Source organism: Rhinocladiella mackenziei (assembly GCF_000835555.1).
Source record: "Rhinocladiella mackenziei CBS 650.93 unplaced genomic scaffold supercont1.5, whole genome shotgun sequence".
NCBI classification, from domain to species: Eukaryota; Fungi; Ascomycota; class Eurotiomycetes; order Chaetothyriales; family Herpotrichiellaceae; genus Rhinocladiella; species Rhinocladiella mackenziei.
The window spans coordinates 108,728-126,618 of NW_013550600.1; the positions used below are offsets into that span (position 1 = coordinate 108,728).

General features: G+C 51.7%; 8 protein-coding genes across 8 annotated transcripts; 3 read left to right on the forward strand and 5 right to left on the reverse strand.

Annotated features, from left to right (window-relative positions):
- Positions 1-979: 979 nt before the first annotated feature.
- Positions 980-3,048, reverse strand: Z518_06519 (uncharacterized protein; the record flags this gene model as incomplete). Its single annotated transcript, XM_013414651.1, has 7 exons — positions 980-1,426; positions 1,475-1,864; positions 2,074-2,228; positions 2,276-2,420; positions 2,467-2,583; positions 2,644-2,864; positions 2,919-3,048. 7 exons carry the CDS (start codon positions 3,046-3,048, stop codon positions 980-982), a joined length of 1,605 nt encoding a protein of 534 aa, XP_013270105.1.
- A 417-nt stretch (positions 3,049-3,465) lies between these two features.
- Positions 3,466-5,888, reverse strand: Z518_06520 (uncharacterized protein; the record flags this gene model as incomplete). Its single annotated transcript, XM_013414652.1, has 7 exons — positions 3,466-4,626; positions 4,671-4,772; positions 4,820-4,864; positions 4,911-5,120; positions 5,170-5,684; positions 5,737-5,752; positions 5,811-5,888. The coding sequence occupies 7 exons, from the start codon at positions 5,886-5,888 to the stop codon at positions 3,466-3,468; spliced, it is 2,127 nt and encodes a 708-aa protein (XP_013270106.1).
- Positions 5,889-6,046: 158 nt separating this feature from the next.
- On the reverse strand, positions 6,047-6,583 carry Z518_06521 (uncharacterized protein; the record flags this gene model as incomplete). Its single annotated transcript, XM_013414653.1, has 1 exon — positions 6,047-6,583. One exon carries the CDS (start codon positions 6,581-6,583, stop codon positions 6,047-6,049), a length of 537 nt encoding a protein of 178 aa, XP_013270107.1.
- Positions 6,584-7,504: 921 nt separating this feature from the next.
- Z518_06522 (uncharacterized protein) lies at positions 7,505-9,249 on the forward strand (the record flags this gene model as incomplete). The annotated part of the gene is made up of 6 exons (XM_013414654.1): positions 7,505-7,656; positions 7,736-8,070; positions 8,177-8,247; positions 8,296-8,511; positions 8,574-8,930; positions 8,995-9,249. The coding sequence occupies 6 exons, from the start codon at positions 7,505-7,507 to the stop codon at positions 9,247-9,249; spliced, it is 1,386 nt and encodes a 461-aa protein (XP_013270108.1).
- A 460-nt stretch (positions 9,250-9,709) lies between these two features.
- Positions 9,710-11,098, reverse strand: Z518_06523 (uncharacterized protein; the record flags this gene model as incomplete). Its single annotated transcript, XM_013414655.1, has 6 exons — positions 9,710-10,007; positions 10,071-10,196; positions 10,264-10,630; positions 10,691-10,776; positions 10,833-10,870; positions 10,949-11,098. The coding sequence occupies 6 exons, from the start codon at positions 11,096-11,098 to the stop codon at positions 9,710-9,712; spliced, it is 1,065 nt and encodes a 354-aa protein (XP_013270109.1).
- Positions 11,099-12,179: 1,081 nt separating this feature from the next.
- Z518_06524 (uncharacterized protein) lies at positions 12,180-13,681 on the forward strand (the record flags this gene model as incomplete). The annotated part of the gene is made up of 5 exons (XM_013414656.1): positions 12,180-12,222; positions 12,326-12,363; positions 12,436-12,735; positions 12,796-13,087; positions 13,137-13,681. The coding sequence occupies 5 exons, from the start codon at positions 12,180-12,182 to the stop codon at positions 13,679-13,681; spliced, it is 1,218 nt and encodes a 405-aa protein (XP_013270110.1).
- A 510-nt stretch (positions 13,682-14,191) lies between these two features.
- Z518_06525 (uncharacterized protein) lies at positions 14,192-15,268 on the forward strand (the record flags this gene model as incomplete). Its single annotated transcript, XM_013414657.1, has 1 exon — positions 14,192-15,268. One exon carries the CDS (start codon positions 14,192-14,194, stop codon positions 15,266-15,268), a length of 1,077 nt encoding a protein of 358 aa, XP_013270111.1.
- Positions 15,269-15,776: 508 nt separating this feature from the next.
- Z518_06526 (uncharacterized protein) lies at positions 15,777-17,582 on the reverse strand (the record flags this gene model as incomplete). The annotated part of the gene is made up of 1 exon (XM_013414658.1): positions 15,777-17,582. The coding sequence occupies one exon, from the start codon at positions 17,580-17,582 to the stop codon at positions 15,777-15,779; it is 1,806 nt and encodes a 601-aa protein (XP_013270112.1).
- Between the last annotated feature and the right edge of the window lie 309 nt (positions 17,583-17,891).

Sequence of the window (17,891 nt, forward strand, 5' to 3'; positions counted from 1 at the left end):
TCTTTTGCTCGAAGTCTCTTACATGCTGTACACTTTCCGCTGGTTGATGATTCCGTCCACCCACAAGAGCACCACACTGGGACCAGAGCCACGAAACTCCGTCGCCCTCCTCATCTCGTCGATGTCCGAGGAATATGGAATCCCCCAGCACGAAAGTTGCCGCTATTCCCGTTTCTTTCTTCCTTCACTCCCAGTTTATATGTCTCGCAGAGATTCTTAGATTATTGTGGTCGTGCGAAGGGAGATCGTGGGAAAATTTACATCTAGCGTCGAGCTGACAATCACCCGGGGTTGATATATGCCTACGTGCTTTTCGACCATCTTCATTGCGCTCCATCCTATTCTCTAGTCCAATGTGAACCTGGGAGATAAACCGAAGGGGTGGGTTACTCTTTTTCCCCAAAGATGGAATCACAAGAGAGAGGAATCATGAAAGATGGCAAATGGACTCGTTGGAAGTCGAAATGAGGGAGAGATGTTTTGCGTGTCTGAACCAGCCATGCACCGCCTAGAGGGAGTCCTTGTCTGCCAATCGTCGTCTCATGCAATCCTCTACGAGCGACTTCACGCAGATTGCCGATCCAAAGGGCAAGACCGCACGGGTATGGTACATGGACAGGTCTACAAAAATGAAAAGAGAAGAAGCATCCAGCACCGGTCCCATGCGTGTATTCATTTCTACCCAACCTAGTTAGAGTTGGTTAACGCCGAGGCGAGAGATAGTAAATCTGATGAAGGGAGGACGTATACATTTAATAAAATTGCTTCAAACAGTAAGAGCGAGAGCGTTTCAAAGAAATAGTCATGAAAGTCAACACGAGGCTGAGGATTCAAGCATGGATGGTACTAGATTGACGCACACACGTTGCCGGGACGTTAACCTGTGTGATACTTGTTGCGTTCCGAAGGTAGATGAGGCTTTCAGCAAAGAAGACCGCTGAATAAGGGGAAAAATTTCAGGCAGGAGAACCCTCTTCGGTCACACTCCCAAGTGTTGATTCAGAACCCGTTGCACACTTTCGACGGTCGTATCGGGGCGGATGACCATTAGGATGTGTTGATCTGGCCTGATTAGGAGACCTCCACCGTCCTTTAGGCCCGCGGCTGTCAGCCATTCTTGACCGGCCTGCCCAATAACTTCAAAATCTTGATGTAAGCGGCAGGTTTTGACTCCGGGAACGTCCAGATCGCCAATCAATGTAAATTTGTCGAGCTCACACAGGTCGAGCGTACTGTACTGGCGAGCCTTGACCTCGTCAGGAGACAATTCATCGACATATGAGACATCCACCGCGCTCAACGTGGTCTTTGTTGGTCGGATCCAAGTGTGAGGAAGCCTCGCACCGACTTCAAACTTGGGCGTATATTTTGAAGCATGTGGCGGAATCGCTTCGCTCCCGTAAACATATCCAATATGCAGCTCCAACTGGCCAAAATTTAGTAGACAAGGGACATTGTCGACAGGAGTGCGTACATTATCGAAATGCTCTCTTTGCTCCTCGATCCTCGCATTTACCACCTTCATTTTCTCTGGATCTTGCAGAGTGGCGTACAGATTTTTCCGGCTCTCCATCAAATCATTCCCAATTCCCAGGCTCTTGAGAAGTCCGAAAATCTGTTTTCCGTTCTTCACACTCTGCATCGAGTTGACGACGGCGACATGTCGTCTCTCCGACTCGTATGTCTCAAGCAGGCTATCGCGGGCTTCTCCTTTTAGCACCAATGCAATTTTGTAGGCGAGGTTGTGTACATCTCCTATACCCGAGTTCAGTCCAAGACCACCTGTCGGTGGGAACGAGTGCGCAGCGTCACCAGCCCTGTAATCGTCACCTCTCAGCGACGAGCGTGTCTGCCGGAATCGAACCTACAGGAACACATTGCCAACTCGATATGTCTTCGCCACCTTCCGACTAAGGAGCCACGGTCGGTAGCTGTGAACATCGAACGGTACGTCTGTTCCGAGAGCTGCGACTACAACTTGGCGACATAATTCTTGATTCCAGCTTTCCACGGGGATTTTTTCAGCCCAAAAAGAGTAAGTACGGAAAGCAATTGTTTTGAGGTCGGTCTTACATCAAAATTGCAGATCAAAACAGCGTTTCCTGAGAGGTCATATGCAATGATGAATCCTGCACCGAGAGGATCCATGATCCAATGGAGCATGCCCACTCGCTCGCCCACAATGGGCCGAAGATCGGCATTAAAATGGATGGTCATCATGGTTTCATCTAGTTCGTCAGTCTCGTTGGATGAATGCGCCCCGGGCCGGACTTACAAGAGTCCTCGCCGTCACTTTCCACTCCAAGAACGCTTCGAACTTTACTTCTCGCCCCATCACAGGCAATCAAGTACCTCGAATGGATTTGAAAGCGGTGCCCAGTGGCTCGTTCTTCCACTGTCGTCGTGATTCCCTCCGACTTCTGTTCATCAGCAACCCGTTTGTGGAAGGCTTCTTGACAAATTCACCTGGTCTAGCGATACAAAGGAGACGCCTTTTCGAAGATCAACGTTGGAGTCTTTCGAAAGGACATCTGTCAGCAACTGCTCAAAGACTGGCTGTGGAATGTTGTGAATCATCTTTATCTGTCAGTATCCGAGTCGGGCTCAGCACGATAGACTTGCCTCGGGAGTGTGTTGCAGTACATCAACATCCATTCGCTCGTACGGAAGGGTCCCCACCAACTGGCCACTCAAATTGGTGACGAAATTCACCCAGAAAGCATCTGATCTCTTAGTTCCGAGTTGTCGAATTTTCCGTACATCCAAGTGAAACTGTCGACAGATCTCCAATGACCTGGGCGAGAGTGCATGGGCTTTCGGCGCCCCCAGTCTTTCCGGATATCTCTCGACAATTAGGCATTTGACTGCGCAGACGGATTAATGTAAGTTCTTCCATTTCTTTTGTTTGTCGGACCGACCTCCTAGCTGGGATAGCAGATGAGCCTGCAAAAGTCCCGCTGGGCCTCCACCGATGATTACCACAGGAACATCCACTCCGAATGAATCATGATCCAAGTTCTCAATAGCATTGAACCCTGAGATGCCCATCACGGAATAGACGTGTCAAACATATGCTGGTCCTGTGTAATCATCAGACAGTGAAATCAACCTCCAAATAAGAAGGAAGGAGAAGTGAAATCGCTTTTTTTTTTACATCCAATCGACCTCGACGTATGAAATGTACATGAAGATAAAATTTCGGGACTGATGTGGAGAAGTTGGAGGAGAAGATCGGGCGGAGAAGCAAGTCACAATGTGGCGGAGAAGATAAAAAGGCTTGTCGGTGGGGACGTCAATGGCCTTATTCTCATCAAAATATAAGGGGTTGCTGGCCCGGTAGTTAAGGCTAGGGTCAATCCGTAGCTGCCTTTCAGAGGATCCTGGACTCCGTTGCTCTTATTCGGCATTCGCCTATGTTGTCATATAAGCTAGGATCATTCTGGAAGCTGGCAAAAGACGTTGAAGCTAGATGCATAGGGAGGACAGCTGATCTAGCACTCTTTGCATGTGCGCAGATACTCCCCAAAGCTGTGTAAGGCTTTTGAGGGATGTAGAAAAGAGATTGATATCGTACAAGATGTTTTGGTTCTTTTGAGTGCCATTGAACGATCCGGTGAGATATTGACGCACGTCGGCGTCAAGTTCTTGGTCCGCGACATGGAAGGGAGCGTCGATCTTCATCAACAGTACACTCTCCCATTCCTCGGTCTCGGGGACGGCCATACTGGACACGCCCCCCAGGAGAAACGCGCAGTAGATAATACCGGCACTGAAAATGGCCACCGGAACATGAATCATTTGTGCTTGCGCGTTGGGTAGTTCCTGCAAAATACGCTGAATGCAGGTGGCGTGAAGCAGTGCCTGTCGGGCTCGTGGAGAATGGACCCATGATTCCAGATTCAGCGCCGGCGTTGTTCGTCCTCCGACGATTCGTTGCTCCACACTATACTTCCGACACAGATTCCGACAGAGCCAACTGAAGTCCGTCGCCACGTCGAGGCCGATGGTGTGCCACCGGAGCAGAGCTACTTTTTGGGCCACCCCTGACATGGATGTACTCTGCATGATAAAGGCATACAGTCTCCCGAGAGCTCTTGATATGTCGAAACTAGAGGGCACACCCACCATGGTTGAGCCTGCATTCGTCTTCTCCGCCACCAGTGATTTCAACCCTTCCAATGTGATGGAAGCCGTGAACAAGGAGAGAGATTTCCCTAAATGCCTCACATGGACATTTTCAGAGAATATTGAAGTAAACAAACGTGAAAAAGGCGGTGGGCGCCGTCTCCTCAATCTCGCTCTTTCCATCCACGTCGAGGCATCCTTGGCTTCGAAGAGGGAGTCATCAGCGGGCATGGGTAACGAATGTGATGTGTGACGCTGGCAGGTTGGACCGCCGTTATATTCTGAGATTTGGCCATCGAGGATGTAATGGCCTAGGAGGGCTCTGAGTTGAGTCTCCTTCGCCGCCCATACTCTCCACTTGTATTCAATGGCATCCGTCGCGTGGCCAGGATCAAGAGCAGGACGGTCATCGTCTTCCTCGATATCGTACATTCCCGTTTCCCGTGCCCAGTAGAAACCGAGACTGTGGAAAACTTGCGCCGTCATGCGAAGACTAGCGTTCTGTTCTCTTAGCTGGACGACCGAGGAATACTCTAGCCCCTTACCTGTGACAACGTCGCATAAACCTGTCCCAATAGAGCGGTCAGAACGAGCTGTATCCCATGACAGCTATCAAAGGGGCCGCGATGTTTGATCAAGGTGTGCCACTGCGCCCGTCAGTAGTATGTTCGTAGTGATGGCAGCCATTTTTCACCGAAGTCGCCACGGCAGTGTGTGCCAATCTCCACAGGACCTCGCCCTGGACGGTCAGCAGATCTCTTCAGCCCCCATGGCGAGGTGCTCACCTTGGCCAAGTAATCTTTCTTTCCCACGAAGAGCGAACCAAGGGCAATGGCATTCAGCAATAACGGGTGAGTCCAGTCCTTGAAGACAAAGGTGGGAGCGTGGACGACAGGAAATGAGGGGAGAAATTGAGTAAAGAACATGTGAAGGCAACCGTCCAGGAAGACGCTCGTGAACCCCGTGCCCTGTGCTTCAGACGTGACATCGGCCGACTGTCGAAATCAGCTTCCACCCAGGGCCCCACACATCAGTCGAACATACCAAGGTGTTGATCATCTGACTCAAATGATGAACCGCATGATTACCGCCATGTAAAAGACTTTGATCCATATCTAAAGTGGCCCAAGGAGACACGGGATCCGACGGCAACTCCGGCCCGCCGCGGAAGACGGATTGAGATGGGAGCCCATCGAGAGAGGGGAGAGAGGTGAACTCGGCGGAGAGAATGGAAGTCAGCAGATTGGCAGAATCTGGCCAGTTCAGAGAGCCGAAGGGGTCATTGTCCAGGGAGGCAGCTTCGGAGGTCGTCTGAAAATCCGAGATAGGTTCGTATGGGTTGCTCGATGATTCACTAGGCACTGTGGGATCACTGGCATTGTGCGGTGGAGGAACAGTGTTTGTTCGTTCAGGACGCGGAGTTGTAGATCGCCCTGGAGGAGCTCGTGGAGTATTTCGGCTCGCCTCACTCGGATGACGCCTGGCATGGCGGGCTAGACTGTCTGCCCGGGTAAAACTTCGATTGCACCGCTCGCAGACGAATGGTCGAGAGCCAGTATCTGGAGTTTGGAGTTAGCCTGTAAGGCAACTGGCATCTTTCCTAGTCCTAACGTGATCTCTCATGCCTCTGGAGAGAAAGATCTCGGTGTCAGTGTGGATGGAAAAGGCCAGGAGACGGTTCTTACAATCAAGTGTTCCGCTTTGCCATAGCTCCGATCACAACGGGGGCAGACATATTTCCTGATCGTCTGTCTGGACGACATCGTCGCCGGACACGGGGTTGATTCGTAAGGATAATAGACAAGTTGCCAGGATGCTCCTTCAAGATGATACATTTGTACTCGTCGAGCATTTTGTTTGGCTTGGCAGTTTTGACGGTTTTGCGACGGCCCACATGGTGCCTTCTCTACGATATTCCTCATCAGACTCTGTCCAGCCATTTGCGATGCTTCTGATACAATCCAGGCAATTTTGAAGCCAGTATTGCCATCTCCTCTGTGCAGTGCTTCATGAAGCCCGCTCCCGGCCAGTGAGGTGCCCCGTCCCCCATTTCAACAGGCACTCCCTCAATGTCTCCCAACCAGAATCTTGATCTCATCCGACAACCATCTGGCTCGTTCTTGACCAGATGGATCAGATGCCCGGTGTAAAGGACATTTCCGGTGCTATCGTCCCATATGCCGACTCTTCCACAAATGGCTGTGCCATAACCTGCTCGTTGGAACTCCTTCCGGTTCGCGCCGACGTATTCGCTGGGGCCTTTAAAAGATATCTTCAATATGGCCAGGTCACCACCGATATATTCATGGACGAGATGATGGCCACCAATATATTGAGATTTGTTCTCTCGGGGTCCCTCCCAGTCCGAGAAGACGTGGTCATGGGGATGCTCACGTTTATAGTTTTCCCGTGTTCTGCCGAGCAGTTTGGCTATATGTTGAGCTGCAACGTGGTACATATTGTCAGAAGTCAAACCCCGTGCCCTCTCTCGACAGGAGGGTCCTCATTCTGGAGCAGCAGATGTGTATCATCCAACCGAAGCATTTTGCACAATTGTTGAAGGCTGAATGGAGGCTGGTAGATTACTTGCCGGAAGACAGATAGCCTTTTGATGCAACCCTTCTTCAATTCAACTTGCTCGCATCTCGACAAAGGCGACCTAGGTGGAACTGTTCTCCCACATTCGTTACCCTTCTCCACGTCTCTTCTCCGCTCGGGGACGCCTTGTCGAGCATCAAGGACAAGGGACAATTTTATTTTTCGGTCAAAGAATCATTCGCCTTCTTGAACGAGGGGCTCCCATGGAAGATTCATGATACAGTTCTGGACACTGGGGCGATTCATCCCCCACAATTCGAATCTGAGGCTTCTTTGACGCTCCCGAATCAAACTCGCAGATGTTTCGTAGTCATCCGCTAAGCTTATGTCTTACCGCTTCAAGATCGGTACAAACGATATCGATTGCCTTCCTAGGGCTCCTAAGGCATTTTAAGCCTCGCTTCCGCAATATCCTGTCCCGATAGCCAAACGCCTATTAACACGTATTCCTTGTCATTCTGGGCATAGATTACGACAATTGCTACCTCACTAAGGGGAACGGCCCCATTGAATCTCAAGCAGTCCTCCATATCTTGCCATACGACAACGGCCTCCCCTCTTGGTGATGCACAATTTGCATATCTTTGCACAAACTCAATCTACAAGCCAACTCCGACCCGTCCACGACAAGAGATCTCCATCTAATCGAACAAAACTTTACTCGGAAGGTTACTCCTTTCCTTTGGGTGCTTTCCAATAAAGGACACTCCTGACCACCCAAATCATGGGTTGAACATTCAATCGTTCAACTTTCTCAAGACCATCAACACCCAGCATCAACATGGCTGAGGAAAATGCGATCAAAAATACGATCCTTTCCAATGAGTTCGTCGTCGACTGGGAAGGGTTTGACGACCCCGCGGAACCCTTGAATTGGCCTTCAGGGCGCAAAGCGATCAACATCATACTTCTCTCTTGCTTAACGTTTGTCACGTATGTTCGAGCTCGAGGGAATCGTTGTTCGATGATAGTCTCACCGAGCGGACGGACGCATCAGCTGATTCAAACCCAGGCCTCTCGCATCGTCCATGTTCGCGCCAGGCATACCGAGGGTGATGCGAGACTTCCAAAGCGACAGCGCCATTCTCGCCTCGTTCGTGGTCTCCGTCTACCTGATCGGGTATGCCGCGGGTCCCTTGATTTGCGCGCCTCTGTCTGAACTATACGGGCGGGTTCCCATATATCACATCACAAATGTGCTGTTTATCATCTTCACCATCGCCTGTGCGGTCGCGCCCTCGCTCGACAGTTTGGTTGGGTTCCGATTTCTGGCTGGCACGGCCGGATCAGCACCCCTCGTGCTCGGGGGTGGGAGTGTGGCGGACTTGTATCGACGAGAAGAACGAGGTTCGAAGATGGCGATATTTGCGATGGGACCGTTGATCGGACCCGTGGCAGGGAAGCGGCTTTTTTGTCCATGGCTTTCCTGTTTCGAGGCTGACCCATTGGGCAGGACCCGTTGCGGGCGCCTTCCTGGCGCAAAACGTGGGCTGGCGTTGGATATTCTGGGTGATCACGATCGCCGTAAGCGTGGAATCTTCAGCCCGAGGCCTCTCTGTTGACATGTCACAGGCTGGAGTGGTTACCATGGCCTGTCTTCTCTTCATGAAAGAGACTTATAGCCCAGTCCTCCTCGAGCGCAAGGCCGCCCGACTGCGAAAATCACGCGGGAACACACAGTACCAATCCAAATTGTCCACGGGCGATTCTCCAGGCACGGCTTTTGCGAAAGCCCTAATCCGTCCAACGAAGATGTTCTTCCGATCTTCCATCGTGTTCCTATTTGTGGTATGCCTCATTTGCCTTTCCCGCCGCCTCAACGCTTCGGAATTTGACGTTCAGCCGGACAGATCTACGTTTCCATCATATACGGATATCTCTACCTCCTGTTCACCACTATTACCGAGGTCTACGAAGGTACCTATGGCTTCTCGACGGGCCTGGCAGGTCTTTCATACATCGGAATTGGAGTAGGCATGTTCATCGGGCTCGGCCTGTTCGGCGCGACCAGCGACCGGCGAATCCGGAGAAAACAGGAAAAGCATGGCGACACGACACCGGAGGTTCGGTTGGAGGGCTTGGTCCCCGCAGCGATATGCATTCCTATCGGCTTATTCTGGTATGGGTGGTCTGCAGAGAAGCAAATTCATTGGATCATGCCCATTATTGGCACAGCCTGGGTCGGCTTGGGCTTGATTGGCATTTTCGTGAGCCGAAAGTCCCTTGTTCTATCTGAACTGACCCCCGCGAACTGATTCTCTCCCCTATTAGATGGCGGTACAGACTTATCTAGTCGATTGCTACCCCATATACGCAGCGTCTGTGACAGCCGCAAATACCGTCGTGCGATCACTCGTGGGCGCCTTTCTCCCTCTGGCTGGGCGTCCGTTGTACTCCGACCTGGGATTGGGATGGGGGAACTCCTTGTTGGCATTCATTGCACTGGCCATGGTGCCTTTGCCGCTGATTTTCATGCGTTATGGTGCTTGGTTAAGGACCCACCCTCGATTTCAGGTCAGCCTTTGATCGCACACTCTCTTCCTTGCATCGGTCAAAATGCTCTACGAGAGATGGAAAACCTAGATATGTCGAGGGTGGGAAAAAAAAAAAAAAAAAAAAAGTGATGGAAAGTTTGAGGCATGATGGAATAGAGAAGCATTTTGACGGAACAAGAGGATGGTCACGTAGTTACACATTTGGGTGGATGTAAATGAAATGACAAATATCCTGAAAGTTATCCTCCACGACACGTCTCCGGTGGTGCTTTGTCATTAGTTCGTTCTCCCATTCCAAACCCAAATCCCGACATCAACCGCTGTCAATCTGGTACTGAAGAATGAAATGTTCGTATCGTCGTCCAGGGACCGTGTCCAATGAGGCAATGAAATATGCTGATATCACATCGGCGGTTTCCGCCCAAACACCACGTAGCTAGACATCAGGGTTAGCATCTGCCGTGGGTCTAGCAAGGGTGTCTGGAGCTCACTTACAAATGATAGTAGCTGTGAATGTGTGGGTTCTTGACATCTTTTCGTACGTCCATAAGGAACAACTCCACCTGGGCCGGAGTCCATTGCAAGCAACGAGTGAACAGCATGATGGTGAGGCCTTGGATACCTTCGGTCATGTTGACACTCTCAAAACGTCCGACTGCTTTCAGTCGAGGATCTCGTGGCCAGGGTCCGACGGGAAGTTTGAGAATGTGCTCTTCCACATCGACAAAGCCGGCCCCTTTCATCCATTGCTTCAATTGGGTGGGTGAACGAGCGTCTGCGCCAAACGTCCTACCTGGTGATTATCCGGAAATGAGACTTTGGCCGGTATATCGCGGCGGGGGAACGCACGACTTACTGGCCTCGAAAAATTTCTTTCCCCATTGAGAAAGTGCCGAGTCTTCCGGTAGGGAACCATCGTCACTGAGTAAGTACGGATGCTTTTCATGCCATTCTACCCAACCACCCGGTTTGACATGTCTGTGCTCAACGCTCGGTCAGCAACGGCACCAAAGAGCGCCAAGGAGTCGACGCAAATGTCTCATACCGATAGGTTTGACGAATGAGTTTGGGCCAGTCTCGAATTGCGCAAACAAAATTGCGATTATGAATGTAATCGAAAGACTCCTCTCTCCAAGTCCACTCGGTCTCTGCATCATCGATCTCAAATCGGCAATTGGGAGGAACCCAGTCGGGCTGAATCGCGCTCAAATCGGTTCCAATAACTTCCGCGGAAGGAAAGATATCGGCGAAGTCGATAGCCCAGATGCCTGTGCCGGTTCCCAGATCTAAGACTTTGTCGGGATTGGGGCTGATCGGTGCCCAGAAAAGTCTGTCTCCCAATAAATGAGTCTGCATGGCGTGTTGCATGTCCAATCTCTCGGCTTCGGCTTCGTCATTTGGGAATGCATACTCTGCAGTTCGAGTCAGCAGGGTCGCGCTCCCGACCGGGCATTAAAGATGAACATTCATACGGGATTGGCCGTAGGAGTGGTACCGTCGACCATTTTCCCAGACGCCTCGAGCAACGCTTGAGGCCAAGGAGGTCAAATCGCTTGCTCTATGGCCCGTCAGGGACCCATGTCTGAAATACTCGTATGGGACGAGAAACCTTACATGGATTCTCCGTATGCGGAATCAACATCATCGAAACGCTGTTTCGATGTGAATTAGGAGGTTGATTAGTACGCTACTCTAGAGTTCAGAGACATGATATTGGACTTTCGGCCTACATCGACCTCAATTTGCTGATGTGTTCCTGCTGCTATTAACGGCCCAGGCGGCAACGGCTGGTGTGCCTCAGGATGATCTCGAGAATGATGTTCTGAGGCTTGTGCTGGGGTTGGATCCGTCTGCTCAAAAGTATGGGCTTGTGATGCCATCTCTGAAGATCCGATATCAAAGCGCTAAAGCACCGAGTGTCGACTTTGGAGAGGGTTATGAGATTTTAGACCCGTAACAGGTGGCGTGTGGAGTGTATTTTAATTCCAACCAACAGATGCTTCCCAGATGGCGCCATCATTGACAGCGAACTAAAGAATCGATCGAAAATGCAAGTGCTGGGAGCATAGGGCTGGACAACAAATGATGAACGACCGAAAACCAGTGGTAGCGAATTGTGATGCAATGACGAGGGGAGTGGGCATGGATGACCGTTTCATAAGGCAGTCTGGGCCAGCGGAGAGTCGAGGTGGAACGAGAAGAGGATAGGATATGCGACTTGGACTCGGAATGAGGTTGGGGGTTTTGGAAACATTTGAGACGAAGAGCGTGGAGTGACGGGACTGGATGGTGAGTTGAGTAGTGTCCTGTTCGGCTCGAGGAGGAAGAGACCATCAAGCCCTATCCGCAGCACCATGTAGGATCGGAACGAGCTGCAGACGGTGAGACAAACTGACGAATTGAAGACAATGGAAACATTTCTGACGAGGACTGAAGACCGCAGGAAGAAGCGGCATGAAGAACGGAATTGTCCGTATCAAGTGCCTCACACTGTAACTGAGATTTAGAATAACTTCAAGGTGCTCTCACCTTACTGTGACTTATATCTCCTGGGGCTGGCTGTTCACTCACTTTCAACCAGCTGTAAGTTGAAAGCTCTGATCCCCATTAGTTTGCTTAATAGGCGGTCGAGCTGGTCCGTCCCGCCCCAAATGCGGATTCTATATGAATACTCGTAGTTGCATGCCACTAAATAGAGCTAACAGCCGTAGCTGATATCGGACCTCTCTTCCGCCAATAACAGGGCCACGCTCAGTCCCATCACTTGTGCCAACTCGTGCCTCTTCAGCCAGCTCACCACTCAATCCCCCACTCCATTACCATCACCTGCAGGCACTCCCGATTGCTCTCGTCCATGGTCCATATCTCTTCTCAATCAATCTGTGCCATTCCCCGGTCATAAGATCCTCGTGTACCAGCTGCGTCATATCACCAGTCATCCTCTTCGTCCATCCGCATAAAATGGTCGATCAGAAAAGACCTCATGTTCTCATCATCGGTTCAGGTATGGAGCATGGAATAACACTCTCCTCTCCTTGGCTTGCTGATGGTCCAACGCAGGCCTGTCATCTGTCACGGCGTGAAAGCTAACTGAAACCCATAAATAGGCATCGTTGGCCTCCTCATTGCACAGGGCTTGAAAAAGGTACCGACAGTCTGGTCAATCCCCCGTTGCATGACGCAGCCATTGACCGTGATTCCGTTCCCTCCCTCTTAGGAAGGCATCTCCTTTGCCATTTATGACTCGGAATTGTCAGCCAACACCTATCGACCTCGAGAATGGGGCATGTCAGTGCAATGGGGCTTGCCCATGCTCAAAGATTGCCTCCCCCCGGACCTCTTCGATCGATTCTACACCGCCGCGAATGATCCGACCTTTGAGCCTCCCGACCCCGGCGTTCTCCCCACCTGGAACGGCCAAACGGGTGAATTATTGAAGAACATTCCTTTGCTGCGCATGTACCGCGTCTCTCGTCGACGCTGTCGGAACTTGTGCTCGGAAGGGATTGATGTGCAGGTAAATCAGTGAAACGTCACTCCCTTGCATCGGCTGACCCGGCATCCAAACGGACGACAGTATAACAAGACACTCACCGACGTCACCTATGACGATGACCAGAACACGGTCACGGCCGTTTTCGAGGATGGCACACAGGCCACTGGAACGATGCTGGTCGGGGTCGATGGCGCCCAATCCAAAGTCCGGTTGACCATATTCGGAGAAGAAGGACAGCCGTCCACGGTTCCCTATTCTGCCGTCAACCTGCATGTCTGCTACCACGACGCCGAGAAAGCGAAATTTGTGCGTCAAGCCCATCCCATCATGACGATGGGCATGCATCCTGATGGATACTGGTTGTGGATCTCCAGTGAGTCGGTCGGCCGTCACGATCCGCCGCACGCTGACCATCACCACAGTTCAGGATGTACCAGATCCGCGTGATCCCGCCACCTGGGTCTTCCAGCTCCAAACCACGTGGAAGAAGAAGGAAGGAGAGGAGGTAGCTTCACTCGCCAACTTGAAGGCCAAGGCTGAGACATTTGGTGAACCGTTCCGCTCTGCCAATCTGTGGATTCCCGAAGGGACACCCGTTTACGCAAATAACCTGTCGTATTGGATTCCTCGTCCTTGGGATACTCGTAGAGGCAGGATTCTCCTTGCCGGAGATGCCGCTCATCCCATGACTTTTCAACGGGGTCAAGGGCTGAATCATGGCATTGCCGATGCTAGAAGTCTGGTGCTCCAGTACCGGGACGCTGTGGCCGGCAAAATGACCTTTGAAGAAGCGGCCGCGGCATACCAAACGGAGTTGGTAGATCGTGCCGGAGAAGAAGTTCGCTTGTCCAAGGAAAACACTGAAATGCTTCATGATTGGGAACGGGTGGCCAACTCGCCGATCATGCAGCGTGGGGGCCATCCAAGAGGACAAGCTCCAGCGCCTGTAGCTGGTCATTCGTCTTGAGCTGAAGAATTGCTCGACGAGCCAGTCAGCGACCTGGTGAAATGCCCCAAGCAGACGGGGGCATCTTCAGAGTTTCCCGCCCGTGGCGCGCATCGAGCACACCGTAATTATTTCGACGGGGCCGTATACATGGACCTCGACTTCCGCGAGTAAAGACCTGCATGATTAGTTTATGTGCGGCTGTGATGGTCCGTCCGTCCGTCGGTTTCCTAAATGACACCACCGGATTCGGTGGTCCATGCCAGCGAGCACCCTGTCAGCCAAACTAGAAATAAACGTATCAAGTCCACCAGGTCGCCCCCCTCAGAGTGTCGATCCATAACTGGACCAGCACATCATCTCTTGAATCGCATATGCGAGCACCCCATGAAAGACCCTCGACGGTCTTTCTTCCTGCTGGGCATGCTTGAGCCGTTGTCCTGTTTCCACCTCTTGCATTTCCCCAGACCGACATTATAACTGTTGCCCCGGGTTCAGACAACGTGCCCGGTCTCCGACCCAGCACCGACCATGTCCGTATACAAGGCCGCTCCCGTGCATCTTGTGGGGAGCTTCCCAGCTCCAGACGCGGCCACAGCATTTTCCATATGTTGCACGGCCCTGAAAGGGCGTCTTACAGCAGTGCCTGACGGCGAGCCGGGCTGGCGATGGAACTTTACGATTGGCCTGGTGCAGAAGAAGGCCATGGAGAACCCAGCCATGGGCAAAATCTGGCGCGAATACGACGAGAAATATGACCCGTTGCCCGTCCAAGACATGCCCGAGGACGAAGCGGCGCCACTGCGCGAACTGATCAAGTCGACGTCGTGGAAGCTCGGGTACGCCGAAGACGCTGCGGAGTCATACAAGACGTTCTGCAAGCTGCGGGAGGAAGGGGTGATTGAGGAGCACGTGCGGTTCCAAGTCTGTCTGCCCGGCATGTCCAGCTTTGCTATTTTTGTGAAGCCGGCCTTTCAGTATCTGGTGGAAGACCTTGCGTACCAGGTGCTGATGGCGGAAACGGGGACGATCGTTGCGGCCATCCCTTCCGAGGATCTTGCTGTCCAATTCGACATCGCCAGTGACTATATCAAAAACGAGGCCCAACAGGACCCGTCCTATCTGAGCACCTTACGCGAGGATTTCCATCCGCCCAAGGAAGATGCGATGGAACGGTACGCGAGTCAGTACGCGGGCTTGATTGACAAAGTCCCGGTCGAAGCACACACCGGGCTGCACATCTGTGTGGGCAATATCAACAACAAGCCAGTGCTGGCACCGCGGGATATGAAAGTCATGGTCACGCTGGCGAACCGGATCGTCCGCAAGGCTAGTAGACCGGTGCAGTGGGTACATTTTGGGTGTCTGCCCGAATGGAAGGATGCCACTCCATACGAGCCACTCAGCAAGCTGGACAAGAACCTTGCCGTGTACCTGGGACTCGTGTATCCGGACGACTTGGGGGGTGCAAAGGAGAGGGTTGCCGCGGCGAAGAAACAACTGGGTGACTTTGGCATTGCGCCACCGTGTGGATTGGGGAGGACGTCGGAGGAAGGTGTCGAGTCGGCTTTTAATATTATGAAAGAACTTACTCCGGAGGCGGCATAGGCGGCATGAGTCCTTGGTAGCTTCAAAGAAGAATTGGAAGTGTCCAAGTTTGCTAATTATACTTCTCCGTAGTTTATCTACCGCGGAGTGTTGGGACCGTTTCACCAAAACGTAACCTCAACAAAGAGACGAGTTTTAAGCTAAAATATGGACGCGGACCTGAGATATCCTAACCGATCCGTTTCGGAGCACGAATCCAGACTTATGATTTTTCTCGAATGGCTTTCCATGGGCTACAACGGCTGCCAGAGTTAGCACGAAGACGGGTGCACGGATTCACATCCGTGAGGAGTCAAAACAGAAGTTCGTTCCTCGATCTTGACTTGACAACGACATCACATCTATACAACATCACTTTAGCTCTGTGCTGCAGGTCCCTTTCTTATCAAGACATCAATACTCAGAGCAGGGCTCAATATTCAACAAGTGTCATTTTATGACCTCCTTTGCCCTTTCACTTCTCGCTGATGTTCATCAACAGTCCAACCAAGGGCCTTTCTCTTCAATTCTAGCTCATGTTGATATTTCCGGTTCCACTAAACTCCTTTCCTGGCATGCCTCGAAACCAGTGACTGAAAGTTCTACTGTCTTTTCCTTCCAACAATATGTGCAGATCTTCGCTTTCCGGGGGCAACTTAATTCCACTTCCTGGTTTCGGGTACAGTGCGGCGTGTTCGTCATAATAGCCATCGTAACCTTCATCAAGGGCATCTTGACTGTTCGCCGCATCCGAGTCCGCGAAGGCAGGTGGTTTGGAGACGGGTGTGACATAGGAAGACGTGAACGGCGCCTGTGGAATGCTCGGTAGTTGTGGTGCGGGGACCGGTGTTTCGAATAGGGGCAGGTCCGGTGCTAGCTCTGAAGCTTGCATGACAAGTGACATTAAATCATCTTTGGAAAGAGTTTGAAGGTATCCTAACTTTTGCTCCGAATGGAGCGTCCGTCCGCCAACACGCGGTCCCGTATAGACGGGTGGTGCATTCACCACGGTGGGAGCCGCAGCAGCTGGTGGCGAATTTGTTTTGCTCGGGATCTTCTTCCCTTTCTTTCCACTGTGCAAGATTTGATCACACTCGGCGCAAAACCAGTCAGCTTTTGAATCCGACACGGTTTGTTTTGAGATCTGAGGATCATGACAACGTTGATGCCAGCATTTGTTGCACGCATCGCAAAAGACGATAACATTTCCTGGCGGGCCGTAGCCTCGTAAACAGTGTTCACAAAGAGCAAATTGTTCTCGGCCACGATAGACTCTGCGCTTGATCTTCGGATGGGTTTTGACGGATCCCGGTGGGGTCGCAGTAGCATTGTTTGCCGGACTCGCGTGAGATGGCTTTCTAGAAGGACTAGCGCTGGCGGTGGTGGTGGCCGCGAGTGAGACAGGCCTCTGAGTTTGCCTACCCGATCGAGTTTGTGTGGTGGAAGGATTGTACTCTTCCGAAGATTCGCGAGATGCGGTGGTGACAGATTCGGATGTGGAAGCTCTTGCTTTGATGATGGGATTTTCTGAACCCTCGCTCTTGAGCTTCTTACTGGCACGCCCGAGATCCGTGGAAGACGAGAGGACCCCATGGACAGAAGCCATCTGCGGTGAGGTGTTATCCACTATTGGGTACTTTGGATTTCGGGGTCCACGTTTGATGCCTGGTCTCCCCCGACCTAAACCTTTTCCAGACACGATCGATCCATCCGGAAGAACGTATTGCTTATTTCTGCGAGAGGTAAATTGGGGTGGGGTTGAAGTCGATGGAGCCACATGGGCATCTTGAGCACTAGCGACCGTGATCATCGAGTCATCGGCTGAGGACGCAGCCGCACTAGCCGAACCGGGAGCCTGGCTCATCCTTGACGGCCCTGAAAAGCGAAAATCAGGACCACTTTGAGGGTGAGAGTCTCCTTGAGTGGGGTCGGGTATTGGTAAGGGCATCGAGGTTGAATCTGGAAGATCAGGAGCGGTCAATCTCTCCATGGGAGGATGCGTCGGAGGAGGTGGCGTGACACTAGGAGGAATGATATTTGGAAATGAACCTCTGCGAGGCCCGGAACCGGAAGAGCGTCTCGAGGTGGAGGTAGAATGGTGTGAACAACTGGATGGCGGATATTTCTTTGGTTGACCGGTTGCGGGATTGTTCCAATGGGAGTGTGTAGTGGTGTCAAAGATGAGGGCAGGCACAGGAGGAGGAATGTTGAAGTGGAGGTCGCCCGCGGCAGGGTCCCGGTCCGTCAACATCAATTGCGTGGTATTGTCCTTGTCATTCACATTGTCAACCTCATTCTGTGAAGTTAAGAATGAATTGTTTGGTGGCGAAGCCATGACAGATGGTCGGGTTGTGGGATGGCAGGGGCCATGCGTGTTGCCCAGTCTCGACCTCAATCAATTCAGTATTGAACATGTAAGTGTGACGCGAAGGAAGGACACCATTACGATTTGTTGGATGGATCGCGGCCGCCAGGGCTGAAAACGAGTCGAGTGGAAAAAACGGTTGGAATATCGAGCTCAATTAGAGGTGAAATTCGAGAAGTCGATGCGACACGCCGCACGTGAGTTCTCGTCACGTGATACTGCTACTAGCTCATTATACTTGACCAATTAGAATAGCTCAGCGAAACCTAATCCTGAACA